The sequence below is a fragment of the Trachemys scripta genome, chromosome 1 (assembly GCF_013100865.1).
Source record: "Trachemys scripta elegans isolate TJP31775 chromosome 1, CAS_Tse_1.0, whole genome shotgun sequence".
Lineage (NCBI taxonomy): Eukaryota > Metazoa > Chordata > Testudines > Emydidae > Trachemys > Trachemys scripta.
In genome coordinates, this window is record NC_048298.1 from 15,889,221 (window position 1) to 15,906,023 (window position 16,803).

Below are 16,803 nucleotides of genomic sequence, written 5' to 3' on the forward strand. Positions count from 1 at the left end.
TGTCCCATTATAGACATTCCTATGGTCCATCTAGCCCAGTATCCTGTCTGACAGTGACCAGTGCCAGATGCTTCAGGGGGGAATGAGCAGAAGAGGGCAATTATCAAGTGCTCCATCCCCTGTTATCCAGTCCCAGCTTCTGGCAATCAGAGGCTTAGGGTCACCCAGAGTTGGAGTTGCGTCCTTGACCATCTTGTCCAATAGCCATTGATGGACCTATCCCCCATGAACTTATCTCATTCTTTTTTTAACACAGTTATAGTTTTGGCCTAGACAACATCCCCTGGCAATGAGTTCCACAGGTTGACTGTGCATCGGGTGAAGAAGTACTTCCTTTTGTTTGTTTTAAACCTGCTGCCTATCAATTTTATTGGGTGGTTTGTGGGTTTTGTGAAGGGTAAATAACACTTCCCTATTCACTTTCTCCAAACCATTCATGATATCATAGACTTCTATCTACCCCCTCTTACTCCTCTCTTTTCCAAGCTGAACAGACCCAGTCTTTTTTTCATCTCACCTCATATGGAAGCTATTCCATACGAATAATCACTTTTGTTGCCCTTAGCTGTACCTCTTCCAATTCTTTTTTTTTTTTTTTTTTTTTTTTTTTTTTTCGGGGAACCCGGAACTGCACGCAGTATATTTTTAAGTTTTTGTTTTACCATGGATTTATATGGTGGCAATATTATCTATCCCTTTCCTAATGGTTCCTAACATTCTGTTAGCTTTTTTGACTACCACTGCACATTGAGCAGATGTTTTCAGAGAACTATCCACGATGACTCCAAGATCTTTCTTGAATGGCAACGGTTAATTTAGACCCCCTCATTTTGTATGTATAGTTAGGATTTGTTTTCCAAATGTGCATTATGCACTTATCAGCATTGAACTTCATCTGCCATTTTGTTGCCCAATCACGCAGTTTAGGGAGATCCCTTTGTAACTCTTTGCAGTCAGTTTTATCTTGAGTAACTTTCTATTATCTGCAAATTTTGCCATCTCGCTGTTCACCCCCTTTTCCAGATCGTTTATGAGTATGTTGAACAGCACAGCATTTCACTTCTATCTGGAGAGAGACCGCTGGTGAGCAGTTTGAAGTTCTCTGAGGAGGAAGATGAGTCATGATACGTCCTTTTAAAAATAAAATCAAAACCCTTTAAAAAAAAATTGGTGATCATTTTACTCTTTTAGACTTTTCAACCATTTTCAACTTCATAATAAAAAGACATCGTGCCTTTGGAGACGATGAAACAGCTCCCACAACCGCGCAGGGGAAAGAATTGGGCCTGTTAAATGGCCAGCTTCTCAACAGTAGCCCTTATTCTGCATAGAAACCTTCACAGTTGGAACTGGCAAAGCTAGACAACACTGCTCTCTGATGCCAACAGCAGGACTCATGCTGCTTTCCGTGGGCTTTGCATCACGCCCTAAGGACTCTGAGCTTTAGCAACATATTGGTGCGGCGGACGTTGGGTCAGAGTAACTCTCGCGGGAGGGGAGGGGGAACAGGACATTTCAGTGTCCTAAAGGCAGGATGGAAATACTGGCTGAATCGGGTAGAGAGAATGGAAGAAGGTGCATTTTCATGAGTTAGTAATTTCCTTGGCCAGTCCTCACCACCACTCTGTGGCTTGGCATCCAGTAGTGAAGACTTTATTTTAAATGGTTTGTGTGGGCAGGCTGATTCCTTGTGGAACTGGCTTAGCAGAGCTCACTTCCTAAGCTTCTTAAGCCCTGCCTGGCATCCGTTCCAATTCCTGCATAAAAATTGCTTGCAAATATACCCAAGCGTGCCATGTGAGTGGTTCTGCTCAGCTGGACAACAGGATGCCTTTGCCTCTGGTTAGAGACATTAAAACACAAATGAAGGATAACAGGCATGGGGTCAGCACCCTGCCAGTTCTTCAAATTGAAGGTGACTTGCGAAGGAAAGGACCAAAGGGGTTGTGCTTTGTTTCTGCTTCTTCCTTGTGCATACTGGTCTGAAAGGGTTTTTAATACACACATAAATTACACGGATTTTTTTTCTTGCTTGTTTTTTACATTATACATTTAGTTTTATCACAGAAAACTACATGGACAAGTGGAAAGAAGTAAGTATTCAACATCAAATAGGAAATACAGCCTAACTGAAGAGAGAGAAGAGAGGTTTTTTTAATTCACCATGTTTAAAATGATTTGTTTTTTGTTAACGGCTACTTACCTCAAACACATGAACCTCTCTTTAAAGAGTTCAACACAACTGCCCCTTCATGTAAGGGCTGAGAGAGTGCCCACCCACATACCTAAGCCAGCCAAAGAGTCCTCCAGCAAAAATAGTGAAGACAAGACTTAATGCGCCTGATATTTCTAATTGGGGGAGGGCATTTCTGGCCTAATTTTGGAGAAGCAAAAAGAGTACAAACCTATTTATTTTCCTTTCTACATCTCACTTGACAATGAATAGAGATGTGGTATGTAGGCAGGAGCCAATGGGAATACATGGGGATAACTAGGTACAGAATGTAACTAGATCTCTAGGCCCCCCCAGTTTGCTCCAGACTCTGGCCCTACCATATTTGAGCTCACAGATCTGAATGTCGTTCTTCTTCAGTTTCTCGCATATCTTCGACACAGGCACATGAGCACTCATTGGGCGGCTGACCGCGCTGATGATCTTCGTGGCTGCATCACTTGTTGCCCCAATGTAATAGCACTGAAACAAGCAGGATACATCATCAGCATTAAGACAAAACGGGGAGTGGCGCCTGCCAACTGCTGAGGGGTTCACGTGAAGTACTGTATACCTCCAATTCCCATTGAAGTTGATGGGATTTGAGGACGCTTAGCACCCTGAAGGATTGTACCCTAAAACTCGACTTCTACCACTTCCTCTTTTGACAGAAGGACCTTCCCCAGGGTGGTGTGTTAAATGAATGCTTTGTTATGCTTGGTGGAATGTTGGGATATTGAGGTCTGGCACATCCCACAGAAAACGAGGTGTGTTTGTGTTAGATACACCTTATATATGAGGCAGCTTGGAAACTGTTATTGTGCAAAAAAACAGATTTGTGCAAATAACAGATTCCTCTTACTCTGATTACTATTTTGTACAAGGTATTGTTATTAAATAAGCCATTGAAAATATGAAATTCTGTCCCCAGGACATGAATTATATCACTCTGTTAACTCAATAAATCATAATTTGTTACCAATGGGACATTTCCATCTTATCATAACACCTTCTATAATGGGGTGCATCTGATGGAAAACAATGGCCCATTTTTGTTACGTCTTTCAATAGGCAGAGAGCAAACCGATACTTCCAACCAGAAGGATCTTTGTTTTGTATTAGGGGTCAGATTTTGCCTCCCTTACTCATGTTGAATAGTCTCACTGAGGAAAATGGGACTACTTGGCGTATGGGGTACTATTCAGCATGAGAATGGTTAGGCAGTTGGTGTGCTGAGGCCACTGCCCATCACACTGACCAAGACTGATTTGTTGCTTCCTTGTGCTCCCCCATCTGTCTGTCTGTATCCACTTGTTGTCTCTTGTCTTACATTTAGACCGTAGATTCTTTGGGGCGGGGACAGTCTTTTTGTTCAGGGTTTGTACGGTACCTAGCACAATGGGGTCCTGGTCCATGACATGTTCCTACGCAGTGTTGATACTACAGTAATACAAACAATAGCAAAACTTGGCTCTAGGAGGCTAACAAAACAAGAGAGGACATAGTGACGTCAGTGTGTGTGTGTCATTTAACAGTCTTCAATGAAATGAAAACAAAATGGCTGCCAGTCTTTGCAAATAACAGTCCTTAAAGATTTAAAGTGGCAGAATACAGACCACCCATGCATAACAAAGCTAAAGACACCACAGCTGTCATCGGGACTGTCACTAGCTTAAAGCCAGGCTGGTGAGGTGCTGAATAGCACTGCAGCATTGTGCCCTCCCAGAAGCTCTTCCCTATGGGGCTCAGTGATTCCTCTCCCACTCCTTATCATCACTTGGCGGCTTAGCAGAGCAGGAAGAAGAATGAAGGGCATTTTTTCTCCCCAGTGAACACTGGGAAACAGCTGAAAAGCCTCTGAATTGTGAGGGACTCAGCATTAAGGCATGGCAGGAGAACTTGGCATTAACAACTAACACAACATTACAGCAGTTAGATACTGCAGTAGGCTTCAGCCAGCCCCAGTCTCTTCTGCAGTCCAGAGGCCCCCACTTCCAAAATGGAGGGTGGCCTAATGGCCTTTGGTCTCTGCAGCCTCAGCCCACATCCTGGCACAATGACAGCTCTTCTACTTACTCAAGGCTGTGCAGGTCACAGCACAGTAATACAGAGACGCACCTACCACAGGCTTGAAAAATGTGTTGTGCCCATCCAACTGTAGGGTGTAGGCTTTTGATTAATGTCTTAATAATGTGGACCCTTATACATCTGAAATTAAACAGAAACCTTCAAACTTATTTTATGTAAGTTAGCAGTTGGTAATAATTTTCAGCCACTGTTGATGTAGCTGGATTTGAACCAGTGACCTACTGGTCAATACTAAATAACAGTGCAGATGAACCAATATTATTTTATCAAAGAACCAATTAATCAGTATTTTTTTTATAAAGCATCATGAACTTAAAGACAAAAGAAACTAGTACCAAACGATGTTCTTTTCCTTTTGTATCCAGGCAGCTGTTAACCAGTTCTTTCTCTATGGTGGCTACAGTGAAGTCAGAATGTTTTTCTTTTAATGAGTTGTAAAATCTGTCCAAAAATCCTTTACACACTGTAATAAGAAAATAAAATATATAAGCCACCCAGTAGGATCTAGCAAAGCTTAAGGCATTTTAATAACTTGGCTAAAAACAGGGATCCATTAGCACTTCATAAAAACAGAAAATGACAGATTTTAACAAATGAAGAATTTAAAAAAACAAACAAAGGTTTATTTCAGCCTTTTAGCTCCCAGTATTGCCAACAACAGCTTTATATGTAGGAATGGAATTCGTCCTGTCAGCTCCGGATGTCTGCCCCGGCCTTAAGTCTTCTATTATAACAGGAGATCAGAATACATCAGCATTTTGATCTTGGTTCGATTAAGCTAATCTCAACTAGAAAATTTAATTGTGTTTAATCACCATTTAAAAAAAAATCAGTTTAGGTGAGACGATACTGCCCATGACTGGCCAGGGAAGACAAGGAAAGGTTGTTGTGTTCTGTCCATTTTAAATACGCATCTGGCCCCCATTACCATAATATCTGATTGCCTCAGTCTTTAATGCATTTATTCTCCCAACACCTCTGAGCTCTGTATGTGTTGTTATCCCCATTTTATGGATGGGGAACTGAGGCACAGAAAAACTAAATGACTTGTGTAAGGTCAGACAGGAAATCTATATGACAGAACAGGAATTTGAACCTGGGCCTCCCGGCTAGCACCCTAACCACAGTAGCGTAGCTAGTGGGGTGCAGAGGAAGCAGCTGCTTCCCCTCAGCACATTTTCCCCAAAGCCGCGCCTTTCCAAAAGCGGCTGGAGGAGCGAGGGGGGGCACAGGCTGGTTTCGCTGCATTCCGCCCGGAGCTTTGGCCAGGGAGCGGGTCCGGGGGTCTGGCCGCGCTCCGCCTGGGGCTCCGGCTGGGGGAGCAGGTCCGGGGGGCTCGCTGCGCTCCTCCCGGGTCTCCGGCCGGGGGAGTGGATCCAGGGGTTTCTCTGTGCTCCGCCCGGGGCTCTGGTCGGGGGAGTGGGTCCGGGGGTCTGGACACACTGCGGTAGGCGCTGCAACTGAGGGAGAGGGATCCGACGCTTCGGCCGGGAAAGCGGGGCAGGGGGGTTGGCCGCGCTCCGCCCGGCACCCCGGCCAGGGGAGCGGATCCAGGGGTTTCTCTGCGCTCCGCCCGGGGCTCTGGCCGGGGGAGCAGGTCCGGGGGTCTCGCAGTGCTCTGGCCGGCTCTGCAACCGGGGCGGGGAGCGGAGTCCGGCGCTGCGGCCGGGAGAGCGGTTCCGGGGGTTTCGCTCCGTTCTCCCGGGGCTCTAGACGAGGGAGCGGGGGGGATGCGGCATGCAGCCCGAAGCGCGGCCGGCAGCCGTGGCCGGAGGAGCGAGAGGGGGGGCGCCGACTGGTGGCCGGCAGCCATGGGGGGGGCTTCCCCCCCTCCCACTGCAGCCTGTCAGCGCGACCCGCCCACAGCCAGGCTCCGCCAGCAGCCCCGGGCAGGGCAGCGCCCCCAGGCTGAGTGGGCAAGCCGGGCTGCAGCTCGCTCGGACCGCGCCTGGCGGGGCTCGCTGCCTTCTGCCCCCACCCTGCAAGGGGTAGCGCCAGCACTGAGCCTGGGCTGGCACTGCAGGCGGCGAGCCCCTCCAAGGCAGTGACAGTGGGGTTTGTTCTCTGCTGCTGGCTGGGCTGGGCCTAGCAGCCGGGCCCCGGAAAGAAGCAGCGGAAGGGCAGGCAGCAGACTCCCAGGCTCTTCCGGTCCCGGGGGCAGCTCCAGCCCCCTCTGCACAGAGAGTCCCGGGGACCCCAGTCCACTCCCATGCTCCATACCCCGTGTACCCCTCCCATGTACCCCATTCCCCTGCCTTTCCCTCCCCTTCACCTCTCCTCGTACCCCCGTTCTCTGCCACCCTCCCTACATCCTCCCCTCCACCTCCCCTCAAGTCAAACCCCCTGTCCCCCTCCCTCCACATCCTCCCCTTCACCTCCCCTCAAGTCAAACCCCCTGTCCCCCTCCCTCCACATCCTCCCCTTCACCTCCCCTCGTACCCCATCCTCTGCCACCTTCCCTACATCCTCCCCTCCACCTCCCCTCAAACCCCCTGTCCCCTGCTACCCTCCCTCTACATCCCTCCCCTCCACCTCCCCACAAACCCCCTGTCCTCTGCCAGCCTCCCTCTACAGCCATGGGGGGGCGGCGCGGCCGGAGGAGCAAGGGGGGGGGCGCAGCATGGCCGCAGTGTGGCCGGAGGAGCCAGCCAAGGGCGGGGTGGGGCGGCAGTGCTCAGATGGGAGCTGCAGTAACAAGGGAGCAAGAAGGAGATGGTCACGGGACAGCAGGATGACTTCAACATCCAAGCCAACAACCACCTCCTGGAACAAATGGAGGAAATTAGAGGACTGAGGTTGATGGTCCAGAAGAGGGCAGAGAGGTGTGATGAGCACACAAGCATGGTGACCACTGACCAGAAAGCTTATATTCCCACAGGTGAATGCGGTAAGGATTCAAGAACCTGGGAAGATGGTATAAGTGTGTGGATTCACTACCCAGTGACAGATTTAGTATCAACAGCCACTAATACAGAGATTGTGTCGACTATAGAGGCTGCTGTGAGGGCCGTAGCCTTTACAGCTACTCAACAAACCCAACCCCTACTGGAATGGAGAAAAGTAGAAGACAGGGTCAAAGAGGAAGTCATGGCTCAACTCAATATCCTACAGGCCCAAAGGGTTGAGGACTTGCAAGAACTCGAAGACAGGTGCTCCTCGAGACAGGATGTGAGCTCAAGCTATACAGTGGGAACAGGACTTGGCCAGAATTGAAAAAAAGAGATTTGGGAACAAGTGTTTGATGCTGCAGAAGGAGCAGAATAAGCTCCAGAACTTGCTTCAGGTCCAACTTGCTTCAGGTCCAGCATGGATAAAGGTAAAGAACTGGAGAGCCTGAAGGAGTCATCCTCATGTAACATTGACAGACCCCAGTTGTCGTTGGGCAGGACTGAACCTGGGACCTTTGGAGCTTAATGCATGAGCTAAAAGTCATGGGGCTCTTAGCTAAGGCTGTAGCAGACTCATTAATCTCTGAGTGGACTCGCTGCCACTAGAGGGGACAGAACACCACACCCAGGAGGTGTGTGGTTACACTTAGAAAAGAGTTGTAGTGGTTGCACCCTGAGACAGTTGAAATTAAGAGCTGCCTTGCCCTAGCTCAGATGATACAGGAACACAACAAGGCTGCAAGGCAAGGCCACAGCCAGACCCCAGCTAAAAAGAGCTCTCCCCAGGAGGAAAAAGGAAGATTAAAAATGATCCTAACATACTGAATGACATCCAGCACTTGGTCGTGCTAGTGAAGGCAGGGGGCTGGACTCAATGACCTTTCAAGGTCCCTTCCAGTTCTAGGAGATAGGATATCTCCATTAATTAATTTATTTATTATTTATTATCCATGCAACAATCTGGGTACAGAAAGAACAACAGCAGGTGCTACTAAGCCAGATACTAAAAGCTGTGGGCAAAACAGTACAGAAGTCCTGCTGAATCTGGATAAAGATATCCTTAACCAGCCACTGGCAAAGTGACCCAGCACCTGAGAAGAAGACAAGGCTCGTTTAGAAGCCCAAGCAAAGGACTGAATTTAAAGGCCCTAGAGCTGCAACTGAAGACCCCGGCAAGGACAGACAGTTTGTTGGGCTTTTTGCTATCCCAGAAGGGGTTCCTTTTTGACTGTGTGACCTGACCAGAGAGCCAAGCCACTGAAGACCCACCAAGAAAGGTCAGCAACATACAGGGGTCTCCAGTCGCAGAAAAAGGCCTGCAGTACTGCATGCAGCAACAGGAGGCACTCGAGGAGTGTCCCCTGTTACAATTTCCCATAACCCATCTTGGAGCTATGTCATTAACACAATACTTTTGCATTCATACAGATCCTTCCAGCCAAGGGTCTCAAAATGCTTCATACACATTAATTAATTAAGCCTCACAACACTTCTTTGATATGTTATTAGCACCATTTAATAGGTGTGGAAACTGGGGCCCAGAAAGGTGGAAGACCAATGTTTTCAAACCTTGGCATCTGCTGCTGGGCACCTAAATCCAGATTGTAATACTGCATGCAGATAACGTAAACTGAACATGCATTTAAAGGGGCCGATTTCCCCCCTCATTTCATGAGTTACAAATATTTGAACTTGCAGAGTATGTCCTGGCATCACGAGTTACTACCCTGGAGGACATTCCAATAGAAAATGTTCAGGGGGTTCCTACTAGTTCCAGTTGTTAACTAGGGATCCAATTCAGCAAAGCACCCCTATTCAGTAAAGCACTTGCTTAAAGTTCAGTGTATGCTTAAATGCTTTGCTGAGCTGGGGTATAGGTTTGGAACAGAGCAATCCGTCTTTTAGGTCCTGGGGCAGTTGATCCTCCAGTAAGAACTACCAGAGGTCAGCAGAAGCTGCCAGTGACTACTTGAATGATTTTAATGGAGTCTATTGAAGTTTCCAGTAGGGTAATCTGGGGAACATGCTGCTTATTTGTTCTTTTGTTTTATTAATGTGGAGTGCAGGTGTAATTTTATTTGCATCATCCTGGTATCTGCCCCTGAGGATAATCCAATGTGTGCATGAATATGATGATTTGCTACAAACGGGTTTTTTTTTAAATGGTAACTTGTCCAAAGGTCTCAAGTCTAGCTATAAAGTATGGAAATATGGACGATAACCTGGTGGCCTTGTGTAGTTAGCCATGTGCGCTCTTTCCAAAGTGAAGAATTAGGCAGGGAGCTGTTGACTGAATGGAGCAAGAGAAGGGATTTAGCAAGTCATTGATTATTTTATTCAGTTCAGTGCTGTTTACAAGCAAACAAAATCAGTTGGATTCACTGGTCAATTATCCCAGGATTGTTCGGTGCAGGAAAGCAGCTTTGTCTAGGGGACAGTCATTTAATGACTCTTGTTGCAGGTCTGGATTTTGGTTGTCTCAGGCTGTCAGACAATAGAATTTTTCCATTTCAGTGACTAAAACTTGTGACTCAGTGTATTATAAAGGAGGTGTGGTTACCACTTACCAGGCTATCCATGTCCTTTCAAGGAAAAAGAAGAAAAGCAACAACTCAACTCTTGGACAACAGCAAAGGGAATTTTATAGGTGTTTGTTATGTAAAAAACCTAACAAAAAGCCCAGTGATGTTGGTTAATAAACCCTTTGGCACCAAGCTTTGCCAATGCTTAAAACTTTACTGCAAAATCACCAACCTGCCAAACAGTCTCCAAGCTGCAAAAGACTTATCGGGTGGTAATTGTATGATATGTTCATGCCACCTACAGGAAATAACACATCCCTTCAAGAGATTTTGCTTGTAAAGCTTTGCATTAATCCTTTTTTTTTTTTTTTTTTAATTGCTGTTGTGCAAGATTGATGATCTAGTATCATTGGACACCCCGCTCATAAAAAAAATCCTATTCAAGTTATCGTTAATTAACCAAAATATTTAATGCATCTAATTCACTAATGGATCTAATTCACTAATGGCAGATTTTATAAAGTATTTAATAATCACTTTGTTTCCCCTCTCTGTGTCCCAGTTACCTCAACTGTGAAATGGGGATAATGATAATGACTTCCTTTGTAACGCGCTTTGAGATCTATTGATGAAAAGCTCTATGTAATATTGTTATTATACCTTACAACTATATCACATTTTTCATCCAAAGTGCTCTGAGAATTATCACTCCACTGAAATCCATCCAACTCTGGGGAGCAGCAGTTTAACATACACACTACACAACAGTTTAGGACAGGAAATGAAGAGTACCCCTATGTCCATCTGAAACGGAAGAAAGTATTCTGACGTAGGCAGAATGTAGCTACACTGTATGGAATTTAGCTGGGAGGTCGGGGGAGGTTAATAGCCCTAATTTTATAAAAACTTCCATGAGAACTTTCATGATCACAAGTGATCAGAACCTCAGTTTTACATCTCTTCAAAAAGCCAGCACCTCCAGTAGCATGATGCTCCTAATAACACAGTGAGGAATTTGGTTCTGTACTAACTCAGAGGGGAAAGGTTTCAGAGTGGTAGCCATGTTAGTCTGTATCAGCAAAAAGAACAGGAATACTTGTGGCACCTTAGAGACTAACAAATGTATTTGAGCATAAGCTTTCGTGGGCTAAAACCCACTTCATCGGATGCATGCAGTGGAAAAAACAGTAGGGAGATATATATACATAGAGGACATGAAAAAATGGATGTTGTCATACTAACTATAATGAGAGTAATTAGTTAAGGTGGGCTATTATCAGCAGGAGGAAAAAAAAACTTTTGTAGTGATAATCAGGATGGTCCATTTCCAACAGTTGATTTTACTCTTGTTATAGTTAGTATGGCAACACCCATTTTTTCATGTCCTCTGTGTGTGTATGTATATATATATATATCTTCCTATTGTATTTTCCACTGCATGCATCTGATGAAGTAGGCTTTAGCCCACGAAAGCTTATGCCCAAATAAATGTTAGTCTCTAAGGTGCCACAAGGATTCCTCGTTCTTTTTTCAGAGGGGAAAGTGCCACCTACTGGTTCACCAACACCATTTCCTGCAGCATCTGGATTTACCCTGGGGGTTTCTTAAGTATTGACTCAGTTTGCTCCTGCTTACCTCCTGGGATCTGACAAGAGCACAGACCGTGATGATACAGCTGTGATCCACAGCCTCCTACAAGCTTAATTTTCCAGGAATTAAGGCAGCACATGCAAAAGATAATTAAAAGGGGTTCTTTTACCCCCCAGGGACATTTTAAAGCATATATTATTTACTGAGCACCAGCAGCATGCTGGGCAGTAGTACAGTCAAAGGTAAATTCAGGTAAATTGAGTTTACCTGCCTTTCATTTGTGGAATATGGTGTTTAGGTTAGATTAGTTTGCCCGCTTCTTTTTTTACCACTACACCACTGATGCTGGGCATTGCATACATGTCTTTGCTTCCTAGCTAAATATCTAACAGATGTTTCTGCTTGTTTTTATCACTGTGATTTTACTACAGGTACAGGCCAGCCTGCTGAAATCCGAGGGGGAGCTCTTTGAATCTCAGCGTTTCAGGCTGAGCTTGGGCTTTCAGTGCAGTAGTAGCTTGGATTCCTACAGTAGAGGAGCTCACGGTGTGCTAACAGTGCATCTCGCTGGCAGGTCTGGCCTTTGAATGTGTGGAGCGCCAATGTGCCAGATGGGAAGAATCCTGCCATGAGTTGCCTCCCACTCCTGGGAGGGGGACTGGAGATTATGCAGGTCTGTGGTGACTTGTGTGATCTCCCCCACAGGTCTAGCTACTGAGGAAGGAAACAGGTCTGCAAGCTGCAGACTGGGAAATGTTTGCTTTGCTCAGTAGCTGCCATCAGTAGTTTATACTGAAGGCTGGTGCTGATAGTTGGCCGTCTGAGGAGTTGAACTAACAGATTTCAGCAGAACTCTTGGCTAAAACTCTACCTCCCTGAAATTCAGTGTAAGATCTCTCTAGACTTAAAGGAAATTGAATGCCTCTGTTCAGAGACACATGTGACTCCTTCATTATAGTATCTGAACATCTTCTAATAGGGTGACCAAATAGCAAGGGTGAAAAATCGGGACACGGGGTGGCGGCGGGGGGGGTAATAGGCACCTATATAAGAAAAAGCCCCAAATATCAAGACTGACTCTATAAAATCGGGACATCTGGTCACCGTATTTTCCAAGTATTTATGAATTTTAGTTCACGAAACCCTATGACAGAGGGAAGTACTACTGTGTCCATTTTACAGAGGGGAAACTGAATCTTAGGGTCTGACTATGCTGCACTGGGGAGGTAAGATTGCAGCAGGGGTAGACATACCCGAGCCTGCTTTGATTGAATAACAAGAGCAGTGAAGCCACTGCAGCACAAGCTGTATGAGCCCACCTGGGACCCTGGTGACTCTAGCAGCTAGTCCGCACTGCTGCAGTTTCACTGCTTGGTATCCAAGCCAACTTGAGTAACAACAGCAGTGAAGCCATGGCAGCATGGCCTAGCCCCACCCACCCAGGACCCCTGGTACATTCGTGAGCAGCTGCTGCACGTGCCGCCCCACAGTTCCACTGCTATTGTCACTCGTGCTAGCTTTGATCTAGCTAGCTTGGGTCTGCCTACATGTGCTGCAATCACACCTCCAGTTGCAGTGTAGACATACCCAGCGAGTGATTTGTCATGGGCATGTAGGAATTCTGTAGCAGAGCCAGGAATTTAACCCAGATCTTCTGAGTCCCAATCCAATGCTCTCCTGACCATCCCTCCTCCCCCAGACAGGAGAGTGGACACCTTTAAGCCTTTAATACACTTACAATACGTTGCTATTGCAAGCTGGGCATCTCTCCCACTTTCCTTATTTAAATGTAACTACTTGCTAGCTGCCCCATGTGCCAGGTAAGTCCCAGGATCAGGGAAGCTCCAGAGCTGCCCATGCACCTTCTGAAGTAATAACTTGTCAATGGAATGGCAGCACTGAGAAGTCTGTCACTGTGCTCTACTACAGTAGCCCGGAGATTAAAGTAATGGTGCGCCACTTTCTTGTTGAAAGTAAAATGTTTAAAAGAATGTTTTGCCTATGCTACTGTTACCATCTCAGATGGTTAAAGACAAAAGAATTCTTAAAATTCCATTTACTTTTCACCAGTTATGGTACTTGTAGCTTTTTAGTCCATTTGGATTGTGAAATTAGATTGCTTAATTTCACTTCCTGGTTGGCATGCATTAGCACCATGCTATTATCACACTGCAGTATAACACTTAAGATCTTGATCCTGAAACCTGCTCCACATGGGCAAACCCCTGGGCTTCTGGGGAACCACACTGGCTTGGGCCTTTGCATGGGAATGGTTTGCAGGATCAGGGCCTCAATTCTCGTGTACTAATACAATGCTCCATTTAGGGCTCATGGTAATTGAGGTTTTCATTTTTAAAGTGTTTAGAGCATAAAACATTTATATTTATTTTACAATTTGGATTTTGTTTAAAAAAGATTCAAACGGGCCTAAAATTTTTAGTTGACACATTCCATTTAAATCAAGCGTGTTCTAAAACATCACACACATACATAGGCTCTGGGGAGCTATATTTGTTTTCCGTTGCCGAACAGTACTGGCGTGTCACCATGTCCATCTTACTGCAAGAAGAAAAGCTGATAGAAAAAGATTTTGCGTGCATCATATCAACATTCATCTACTGTTTATGTACAGATTGTGTGTACATTTAGCATACAGGACCTAGAGAAAACAAGGGGCTGTACAGTGAGAGATAAGAGCTTTTAAAGAAAATTCACACCACCACAGATGGTAGGTTAGAAAATTTTATTTACACATTTTACTTAGCACATATTATTGTACATCTGTGGCAGAGATGAGCCACAGTTTCATAAGCTACAAGCAAGGAGAGACATGATGGCAAAATGGTGTGACTTGAGTCAAATTTTTGCCATCGTTACACAAAGAATCTCACTTAACTGGGTGGAGGGGTTATTTTTACGATTGTCAACGACAGTCCCAACTGCGTGCCAATTCCAACTTTTGCAACCTTGTGCACATACCAGTCTTGACCCCCTTGTCCTCTTTTCCCACAGTACCTCTTTATGCTCAAAATGCTCTTTGTCAACCCCTCCTTAAGACTCCCTTCTACAAGCCATTAACTAACATAATGGGGAGGGAGGAGGCATGAAGAAAACTTTCACTGTATGTTTTATCCCTCTGCCCTACCCTTCACCTGTTGCTTGACCGCTAGATTGTGAGTTCTTAGAAGCAGAGACTATGTCTTGTATATTTGCACAGTGGTTAGCATATTTATGGGGTTCATTATAAATAATATTTGTAACATTAAGTATTTTCTACAGCCTTTCACACTGATCCCATTAAATCAAGCAGATACACAACCTGGTGTAACGGACAGAGCCACATGGATCCAGGCAGAGATGCCTAAAAGGTGGCCAATATTTTGTTTTATTTATTCTATTTCTCCATCAATGGCCAAGTATAACAGGCCAGAGCAACCAGTGCTTATAAAAAAGCCCTCTAATAAATGGAGGCCTGGCTCCATGAAATTGCAGCCTTAATTTTGACAACTGAATTCCAACCTCAATTTCTACCTGTGACGCATGACCAGAAAGGGTTAAGCGTCTTGCAGAATGAATGACTCAAATTCAACCCTTAAAAACATATATATTGGTAGAGGTCAATAATGTAATCAAACAGTCCCTGTCTATGCTGTATTCTGTTAATTCAGAGATCAAAAGAACATTTTAACATTTAAATGAACTGTAAACATGGGATATCTTGTATTCATCTCTCTTTGAAATGTATAGCCAATCATCTGCGAATGGTGGGAAAACAGGCAATTGCCTTATGTTAATTTGTGTAGCTAAGTACAGGTGATGGACCTACTTCAAAGTTGCCCTGATTTCCTATTGTAAGCCAAGGGACTCCCTAGCAAAGGCGGCCTGAAATTGTATAAAAGATCCTTGGTCCTGATCCTGTCATTTCATATCTGCTTAAGCTTCATCAGGGGAAGTTTGAGTTGCAAGACTGAGATCCCAGTTAAACTGGAACACCCTGGATATGATATTGGACTATAATCTATGGACTACATTCTAAAAGAACTCTTTGCAACTACAAAGCTCACCATCTCTGCTATGAATCTGAACCTCAAGAATTGAACTCATGTCTGTATGTACATTGATCTTTTAACCATACTCTCTCCCCTTTCTTTTTTGATAAATTTTAGTTCATAAGAATTGGCTGGGAGGTAATGTGTCCAATCCTTTGGGATTGGTAGAAACTTTTTTATATGATGAAATAAGATTTTCAGAAATCATCATACCTGACTTGAGTGTCTAGGTGGATGCCTGAGGCTGGGTTACTTTAAGGGGACTGTGTTGCTGACTTCTGAGTAATCAGTGAGGTATAATGGAAGCTGCTTTGTGGTGGCTTGGTAAATCTAAATATTGGAATATCCATCAGCTTTGGGGATTGCCTGCCCCATTCTTTGCAGTTCACCCTAATTTAGTGACCTCAGCAGACTCCCTTGGGATCGCAGTCACTACCATTTGTCAGTAACATTGAAGTATAATTAACTATGTAAGCAGCATTCAAAATCCCTGCTCTAGAGCAACAGGAGCGAAGACAAGGGACCTTTGTGTAAGACACCAGTCTGTCTGCCATGTCTGACCCGATTTCCAAAGTTGCTGAGCGAGCACAGATAGCTCCCACTGTACTTTCATGGGATCTTTGGCTAAGCACTTCCAAAAAGCAAGTGAGTAGGAGCCAGGCAGCTAGGGTGACCAAATGTCCTGATTTTATAGGACAATCCCGATATTTGGGGCTTTTTTTTATATGGGCTTCTATTACCCCCCACCCCCATCCTGATTTTTCACACTTGCTGTCTGGTCACCCTACAGGCAGCGTAGCCCGCCCCATAACCTCTTTAACACTAGCCTGACTTCTCAGATTCAAACCAGGGGAGGCAAATCTGCACCGGGGAGCTGGGAGGAATCAACGTTTGCAAAGCACTTTGAAGAGGTCGGAGGGAGAGGGGGGCTGGGCCATGCATGGGGCTGCATTTTCCACTGTGGATTAACCAGTTCGGGGGGGGGGGCTCACACACGGATAATGATTGTTATATTGTTAATGAAACGCCATTAGGAACAAGGCGCAGCGTCTGCGCAGCCACGCAGAGGAGAGCAGCCACGGGGATGCAGCTATTTATAGCACGGGGGCGATGCACAGGGCAGCAGCACACGGTGCAGCAAGGCAAGCGGCCCCCAGTCTCCCTGCCCCGCTCACCTTCGCACTGAGCTTCATGTCCCCACGGGGCAAGGGCGGCAGCGAGCCAGGGGCCCGTGCACAGGAGCGCTAGGGCCAGACCAGCACAGGGGCTGCGCACAGCGCGTGCGGGCTGCTGCTGCATGGTGCTGGCACGAGACGAGACCCGGCCGAATAACCCCGCCCCCTTCCCTCCTCCCGGGCGGGGCTGCCAGGAGGAAAAAAGTGCCTGGGTTGCTATGCTCGGTGACGACGAACACCGCTCGATTTTTCATTGGCGGTTAGCCGCCTGGTCTGGCC

The 16,803-nt window shown here is 45.8% G+C and overlaps 1 protein-coding gene across 3 annotated transcripts in view; it reads right to left on the bottom strand.

Annotated features, from left to right (window-relative positions):
- The window catches only part of CDNF (cerebral dopamine neurotrophic factor), a 30,091-nt gene extending 13,432 nt beyond the window's left edge, over nt 1-16,659 (bottom strand). For all 3 annotated transcript variants that reach the window (XM_034765277.1, XM_034765270.1, XM_034765260.1), the window contains exons 1-3: nt 16,525-16,659; nt 4,636-4,763; nt 2,554-2,695 (exon numbers count right to left, since the gene is read on the bottom strand). In XM_034765277.1, coding sequence (XP_034621168.1) covers nt 2,554-2,695; nt 4,636-4,763; nt 16,525-16,648 — 394 coding nt within the window. In that variant the 5' untranslated portion in view covers nt 16,649-16,659. The remainder of the gene's footprint in view (nt 1-2,553; nt 2,696-4,635; nt 4,764-16,524) is intronic.
- Between the last annotated feature and the right edge of the window lie 144 nt (nt 16,660-16,803).